This window comes from Equus asinus, chromosome 6, assembly GCF_041296235.1.
Source record: "Equus asinus isolate D_3611 breed Donkey chromosome 6, EquAss-T2T_v2, whole genome shotgun sequence".
In the NCBI taxonomy this organism is placed as follows: Eukaryota; Metazoa; Chordata; class Mammalia; order Perissodactyla; family Equidae; genus Equus; species Equus asinus.
Genome location: NC_091795.1, coordinates 40,061,928 through 40,070,409, shown reverse-complemented (window position 1 = coordinate 40,070,409; position 8,482 = coordinate 40,061,928). Strand labels below are relative to the sequence as shown.

The 8,482-nt window shown below is 43.4% G+C and overlaps 1 protein-coding gene across 8 annotated transcripts in view; it reads left to right on the top strand.

Moving 5' to 3' along the window:
* The first annotated feature begins 1,713 nt into the window (after positions 1-1,713).
* Positions 1,714-8,482, top strand: part of DGUOK (deoxyguanosine kinase) — a 31,497-nt gene continuing 24,728 nt past the window's right edge. Inside the window, exon 1 of one of the 8 annotated variants that reach the window (XM_070511949.1) lies at positions 1,714-1,946. Coding sequence is in view for 2 of the 8 variants with exons in the window: in XM_014829819.3 (XP_014685305.1) it covers positions 1,805-1,946 (142 nt within the window). In the remaining 6 variants the exon portion in view is untranslated. The remainder of the gene's footprint in view (positions 1,947-8,482) is intronic. The other 7 variants (XM_044772677.2, XM_014829819.3, XM_014829817.3 and 4 more) reach the window with 7 other exon arrangements.

Below are 8,482 nucleotides of genomic sequence, written 5' to 3'. Positions count from 1 at the left end.
TTATATAAAGAACAGGAAAAACTAATGTCTGTTATCAGAAGTCAGGCTATTGGTTACCTTTGGAGAATAGCAACTGGCAGGGGAAATGGATTCTGGGGATGCTGGTAAAGCTCTATTTCTTGATCTGAATCCAGGTAACATAGGTGGGTTTGGTTTGCGAAAATTTCATTAAACTGTGAACCTATGACACATGCTGTTTTCTTCACCGCATATTATACTTCACTGTAAAGTTTTAAAATAATGATAACTTTTAGGAGCTCTAACTTTTAGGAGCAGGTTATTTGCCCATCTGCACAGAAACCTGCTGACGATTTCCTCATTTAACACGATGACCCTGAGGGCAAGGAGGGCAGCAAGACCTTGGAGGCCCAGAGAGCCTCTCAAACTTTTTTTGGACGAATATTTTCCACGTCTGAGTTTGCATAAAGAAATGTAGGCAGTATTTTTACATAGAGGTGACTGTGGGAGTGGAAGTGGGGGATGGGGCAGACTTTAGCTGCTCCAATATCCATTAGCGCTCCACCCAGGTTATCCTAAATGAATTTATAATCTATTTTTTAAAGTAATGTGCTTAATGTACAAAGGTCATTTCAACCATCCCAAAGAACCATTAATATAGGAAAAAGGTCCTGTGCTTGCTATGCGAACAGCTTCACGACAGGTGTTCCAGCCACCTACCCCTCCCCACCCCACTTGAAATCAGATCGCTCTTTCCTAAAACCTCCCACCTCTAAGTTTGCTGCCCGAATGCCGGTTTGCCTGTTGACTGCTGGTTTGACTCTCGTGGAAGTTAAGTGTGGAAGGCGGAAGCACCCTCCGACAACATTTTATAAATCATTAGTTCTGAGGTCGTTATGACGATGGGGTGTGGCAGGACAAAGCCACAGGGTCTGACCAGGTGGCAGCGGCTCAGAACTGTCCCTGCCCCTCTGCAGAGCACAGTTCTCCACCAACAGCAGGATTCCAGTTTTACACACCAGCGAGTCTCTCTCTATCTGGCTCTTCTCAGCCCTTTACAAATCCCATTCATAATCCCCCCCACCCCGCCCCGCAACCCACTTCACCCCAGCCACCGTTCACGCCCACAGAACCCCATCTATCCTGTTTAAACAAGTTCCAGTCATATCCCTGAACTTCCACTCACTTTAGCCTAATGGGATTTTTGGCCACTATGCAAATCGATTGAGCGAACATTTATTCATTCAAGAGACAAAGTAAGAGGTGGGATGTAATTGAACTAATTTGTTGATTTTTGGAATAATGTGCCAGCATCGTGTGGCGCGTTACAGGGAATGGAAAAAAGTTAATTTGTGTAAATCATCAGATTGCGTCATTTTCCTACTTAAAACCGTCCAATTTCTTCTCTTATTAGAACCAAAACCAGACTACACGTGGAAAAAAGAAACCTTGTTTAAAATGAGTCATTTTGATTTGTCTTTGAAAAATTATGAAATTTATTTTAAAGTTAGACAAAAATGCAAAGGTGGTGGAATTGTTATGTCTCTTTAAAATGTTATTTGTCCAATGAACAAAAACAGAAGGGCTCATCGCGCCGCGGCAGCTCCAGCCATCAGCAAACTGTCCCGCGCCCGAGCGGAAGCCTTTTCCTCCTCTCAACGCTTCTCTGAAAAAACCTGACAAGCACAGAGCCCTCCCTGGGGCCCCTCCCCCTACGCAGTTCAACCCCACCCACTTCCTGCCTGGCCATCGCCTGACGTCAGAGGCGCGCCGGAGCGCGTGAACGGCTCCACTGGGGGCGGAAGTGCTCTGGGCGGAAGTGACTGTTTCGCGGATCGTGGGTGGGATGACTGCGAGCCGAGTCTTGCTAAGGCTGCTGCGAGCACCCTCCGGTTGCATGGCTCAGCGGCCACCCGAGGGCGTGCCCCTCTCCAGGGGCCTGCACGCGGGGCACGAGCCCCGAAGGCTCTCCATCGAAGGCAACATTGGTAAGGGCCGCAAAGTGGCTGCCAAGCCTTGGCCTCCGCCGATCCGGTGCCTGTGAGGCTGGGAAAGGGACCTGGGCCCGGAACCCCCTATCCCCCGGTGTGATGCGGTGGGCCTGCTTGTTCTGAGCTGCCAGGGCCGTTCCCTTCCCAAAGTGCACTGTGGGCCTTTGCCGCTTTGATTTTTAGGACGTCAGGCCTCTGTTCTCTCCCATAGGAGCACATTTGTTGCGACATAAAAGCCACGCAGCCTGTAGATATAACAGCAGTTCTAGCTTGTACTGACGGATCGAAATGGAAGGGACAAGGATCAGGTGCCATTTCTTTGCCTTCCTAAGATAGGCTTGCCAGATTTAGGAGGGGAAAAAAAGGGATGCCCATGTAAAATAGGATTTCCGATAACGAGTAATTTTTCAGTGTGTGTCTCATGCAGTATTTGGGGCATACACTAAAAATACCATTCACTGTTTATCTAAGATTCAAATTTAACTGGGTGTTCTGTGTTTAGTCAGGCAACCCTACGCTGAGAGATTCTAAGCTTCGGTCATTCAGATAGCACTCTCCCTATTTTTGCCATGCCTCTTTGCTAGTCCCACCATAATTTCTTAACGTTTTTCTTAGAAGAAACTCAGCTTTTAAACTTAAAAAATGTATTAAATTGCAAATAACTAAAAATGACGAGAGTAAATAGAAACCCAGTATCTTAAATAAAAAGTAATCCAAAAACAGAATGAAAGCAAAACCTTTCAACTTAATGTTACTAAATTCTCACTTGATGCTTTTACCTGCTAAGGTGCTGAGCCCTAAAAGATTAGCAAGTCTTGAGTTTTGAAGACATACTAGCAGCAAACTGAGAATTTCTCATTTTATTCATTCAACAAATAACCCCTTGAGCCACTTGATATGTCAGCACTCTTCTTGGCCCTGAGGATACAGCAGTGAACAGAGCAAATAAAAGTCTTGGCTCCCTTAGAACTCTAATAGAGAGAGAAAGACAATAGACAACATAACTTAAACAAAATAAACCATGTGTTAATAATGATCTAGCAGAGAGAGGGAGACAATAAACAACATAAATTAAGCAAAGAAAACCGTATGTTAGGAATGAGTGGTAGAGAAAATTTGGGGATGAGGGATTGAGGGAAGTTGCCATTTTATAGGGTAGTCAAGACAGGCCTCACTGAGAAGGTGACATTTGAGCAAAAACTTGAAGAACGTGAGAGAGTGAACCGTGTGGATAACTGGGAGAAGAATCTTCCAGGCAGAGAGAAGACCAAGTGCAAAGGCCCTGAGGTGGAAAGTGTTCAGGGAACAGGAGGGAAGCCATTGTGGCTGGAGTAGAGTGAATGAGGAGGAGAGTGGGATGAGTTGAGGTCAGAAGGTAAAGAGTGGGCGGATTGCGTAGGCCTTGTAGTCCATCATGGAGTATTACTCTGAGATGAGAAACCATTTTTGAGCTATCAAGTGACATGATTTGACTTAGATTATAAAATCGCTGATATGTTGAAAGTAGAAGGTTTGAGGAGGTTATTACCATGATGAATTAACGGTGAGTTGGCCCAGGGTGGTGGCAGTAGCGGTGGTGAGAAGCAATTGGATTCTAGTTACATTTTAAGGTAGGGCCAGCTGGATTTGGTAGCAGACGTGGAGCGTGAGATAAAGAGTGTGGTCAGTGATGACTCCAATCATTTTGGCCTCAGCAACTTGAAAGATGGAGTGCCACTTCTCTTAAATGGAGAAGAATGGGAAGAACAGACTAGGGGCAGGGAGTTGTTTCAAGATTTTGGTTTTAGGCACGTTAAGTTTTTATGTGGTTATCAGATATCTAAGTGGAGATGTTGAATAGGCAGTTGGGTATATGAGTTCAGAGTCTCCCTGGACTGGAGTTATAAATATAGAGATGGTATTTAAAGCCAGGAGACTACGTGTATTGAAGGAAAGAACTAAGCCCTGAGGCACGCAAATGTTAAAGAGATTGGGGAGATGGGAAGAAACCAGCAAAAGAAACTGAAAGAGAATGACCGCTGAGATAGGAGAAAAACCAAAATAGAATGATACCCTGAAACCCAAGTGAAGAAGTCTTCAGGGAGAGCAAATGATGTAATGCTGCTTAAGTAATGGAGGTCTTTGGTGAGCTTGAACAATTTTTAGGAGCAGTAGAGGTGAAAGTCTGGTATAAGTTCAAGGAGAATGAGAGGTCAGGAATTGGAGACAGTGGGTTAAGACAACTGGAAGTTTTCCTAGAAAGGGGAGACATGAGCGGGTAGCTGAATTGGGAAGAGGGTTTGAGAGAGTTGTTTTTATTTTTTTTTTCTTTTTGTAAGAGGAATTAGATCATATTTGTAAGTGGACATGGTCTAATAGAAAGGGAAAAAAGTGGTGACGCAGGAGAGAGGATATGCTGGAATGATTTTAAGTAAGCAAGAAGGAATGGAATCTCTTGCCCAAGTAGAGAGAGGTCGGCCTTATCTTGGAACACAGTTTATCCCTCATAACAGAGAGAATGACGAAATAAATGAGAACTGACTCGAGTAGGTGTGGAGAGAACTTGGGGAAGGTCTTTGGTTATGTCCGTTTTCTCAGTGAAACAGGAAGAAAGATCGGCTAAGAGGGAGTGTGAGGAGAGAGGAAAGACGAGGAGTAGTCTAGTGAGCGAGCGCGAGAAGTGTAGACTTGCTGGGCTGCATTAAGGTCCACTTGGACTTGGTAATCATGAATGTAAAGTGAGACCAGTCACCACGGCTGTGTGTGTTTCTCCAGCCAAATCAAAAGGAATAAGAGAGGGTCCTGCTACTTGCCTGCTGGTGCTGTTTAAAGATGTTCTGTCCTGTACTTTGAGAAACATGTCCCTCAGAACCCAGAAAGGTACCAAAGTACTTCACAAAATAAGTACTTTGGTCTGGCCTTCAGATGAGGTTTGAGCTGCCTGTCTCAGTTTTCCTGACCTTTGCTTCCTAACATTTCCAGATTTCTTGGCTTTCTTGCTTTCTCATTCATCTTAGGCTCACTGAGTGCCTCCTATGAGCATGGACTCGTATGTGATACAACACCTGTCCTTTAAGGAGCTCACAGCTAAATGGGAGAAGCAGACTTCTAAACATAATCTCTCTTCCATGTGATGAGCATGGAAACTCATCCATGTTGGGCATGGAAACTCCGAGTCTCTGGAGTAGGAATTCCCAAGGGGGAGAAGAGGAAAGAGTGTTCCAAGCACAGGAAGTAACATCGGCCGAGGCAAAGCCTAAAGAAACGTGCAGTTTTAATAACAGGGAAGTAACTGGATGTACCTGGAGTTTAAAGGGCCTGTGAGATGATGGCAGAACAAGAGGGTGGAAGGGTAGGATTTGCCAGATGTTGAACAGCCTGTGGGCCATGCTTCTCCTGCAGGCACTGAGAGGCTGCTGAAGACTTGAAGCCAGTGTGTGCCATGACCAGATTAATTTTTAAAAGGAAATTGGCTAGAATGAACGACTAGAATGAGCTTGTCTTGTTTGCTGCGGTACCCATAGTGCCTTGCATCTAGATTGTTGAATGAATGAATAGGAACAGAGTTTGGAGTAGATAGACTAGTTTTGTGGCTGTTGTGGTAGTTGAAGGGAGGGAAGATGCAGGCCTGAACAGAAGGAATGGAGGGACAGAGAAGTGATTGAGAGAAATTTTGGAAGTGGGATTGGCAGGACTTGGGCGCCACTTGAGGTGAGGGATAAGGAAGCAGTGGGGTAAGGAGGGATAAGAGTATGGCAGTGAAGTTTATAATTTGGCTACTGACTCTGAAAACTGAGGATGGGCATGAAGGAAGAGGCTGTCTAGGGAGGGAAGAAAGATGTTTTGTATGAGGTGCCTCTGAGACATACAGAGATAGATGTCTGAGGCACATCCCTGAAGTCAAGAGAGAGGTGGGAGCTGAGATTCAGATATGGAAGTTTTTGGCCTGTGGGGGTAGTTGTTGAAGCCTGGAAGTGAATGCAGTTGCCCAGGGAAAGTGTGACTGATGAGAAGTGGGTGGGGTTCTTAATCTGGCTCCTTCTGGTTTTATCTCCTATTACTGTCCATCACCCCACACACCCTGATGACTCTCCCCAGACCGAATTAGTCACTGCCTCCTCTTCGTGCTCTCATTACATTTTGTACCGACAACTCTGCAGCACTTGAGTTCTGTGAGGTTGTTTGCACATTCACCACCTTCCCTGAGTTGGCCACTTAGTGTCTTGTTCATCTTTGTATCATCAGCACCTAACTGCTTGCCTGACTCATTCATTGTTTACCAGATGCTTGAATCTATGCTGTGATATCCATGTGGAAGTTAGTCATTGATACCTACAAAGGAATTATGTTAAACTGTGTTTACAATCAAATCAGGAATTATCTTGTTCTCTAATCACAGGTGGCATCCCCAGACAAATGGGAATGAGTCCCGTTCAGAAAACTTGAACGGAGGGAGAAGGCAAACCCCTGTCCTAACTGAAGTTAGGGATGTTTAGAGGGGCTTTTCCTGTGGTCCTGCTGCTCTAAATCCTATTAATCTTATCCTGCAGGTGTAGACCACAGTATGTGTAAGGGAAGTGAGTCAGTGAAACAGCAACTAACGGCATCTAGCATGAGTTACAAAGCCCTATGCCATGTATGATTGAAAGTCAAAAGCTGGGTACCTAGAATCCCTTAAAAATCTAAAATGTAAGTACCTAGCCTCTCTTCTAAGTGTATTCATCACTAAAGTGTATTATCACCTTCCAAGGCTAGTTGTTTTATGGTTACAAACCTAAACTGAAGAAAGGGGTACTGTTTGAAATGTCATCAGCAAGTCATCTCAGACCATTCTCACTTTGATTTTAAAGACCCAGCCAGAGAAGAGGAAACTGTTTTACACTTTTGCAGTCTAGAGACTTGTACATAAAGTGCTGGAGAGCTTCCCTAATAACATGTTTCCTCTAGCATTTAAAGTTAGTCACTTAACATCACTAATATGCATCTTTTACTTTTATTGAGTATAAACAGTTGGGCAAAGAATCCTAGGGAAAAAAGACCTATTAATTCCAAACGTATATTCGATTCTCTGTTTCTTTGATTCACCTCATTTCATCCATCTATCGCCATTCAGTACCTGGCTATTTACTCAGGATGCTAAAGAAATAAGGTCAGTCTGTGTCTTCAGAAAGCAAGCTCCCAGTCTAGCTGGAGGGGGTGATGAGTCAACAAATAATTACAGTGTAATACTTTGGTAAACCAGAGCAGGCAGTCATTAACTCTGCCTAGGGATGAAGTGGAGCTGGAGCAAGTTGAAGGAGGCTTCACTGAGAAGGTGACAGTGAAAGGATGAATCATCTGGTGGGCAAAGTGGGGAGGAGAGCATTCCAGATCAGCAAAGTGCTCATGCTGAATGCGTGAGTTTGGATCTTTCTCTGGAAGCTGTGAGGAACCTTTTTTTTTTTTTTCGGTAAACATCATTTCTCATGAAAAGAAAATAAAAGGAATTGGAGCAAAAATATATTAAATTTCTTTTAAGCCTGCTGAGTGATTTTTGTTAAGTTTGCCCAGAATGCTTTTAGGCTCGGGGCCTGTCTGATCCTAGGTACTTAGATTCACAGTTGGAATATAAGTTCCTTGAGGACAGGAACTCAGCTAGTTCATCATTTTAGTTATGGTACCTACTACTTAGTAGCTTGAATGAATGAGTGAATGAATGCAGCATCAAATCCAGTTTCTAAAATAAAGGCTTTAAATTTTCTTTGAATTTTTTGTTTAAAGATAGACTGTTTTATATTTACTGCCTTTGTTTGCTTGTTGGTAAAAGGTTTCAGAATTGGATTTTTCCCTATGTTTTTCATCTTGTTCAGGAGAAGAAGATACCTGGAGGTGATGGTATGTTTAAGAGGCTCCCATGAAATACAATTGTGTTAAATTTAAATACTATAATATGTTATTTTGGGTGTTAAATCAAATACTATCTTACTATTAGATTTTAGCATAATGTAGTATCAAAGTTTGTAGAAAAATTTGTCAGAGGAGAAAACCATGACTTAGGAAAAGATGGACATTAACAAAGGAACTCTTTGGTCCAACTTGTGGGATGAGAATCCTGGTGCTAATAAAAATCAACATGTTGAAGTAATGTACTCTAAGAAAGTACCTCTCACCCTTTTTCAAGTCATGGCACATATAATAAAGTACAGTAATAGCCAAGGCCCAAAGGGAAGGTTTGGTGCTCACATCTGAGGTCTGATACCTCCCAAATTTTATGATATTGAAAAGTATATTGAAAGATAACAGTTAAGCTGAGATCTAACTAACTTGTGATAATGATATCATAGGAGGCTGGTGCTCTGCAGAGACCAGACAGAGAGGAATTTGTCAGTTTGCCTAGTGTTACATGAAGAAGAGCGGCTGTCAGTGGACGTGAGGGTTTGGGTCACTAGGAGGAGGCCTGTGTAGCAGTGGAGAACGAGACACCGCCACTCTTACGAAGCCCCTGGGAACATTTTTAAATGTTTGTCTTTTTAAAAAAAACAGCAATCAAAACTCAAGCAGGAAGAAAAAAAACT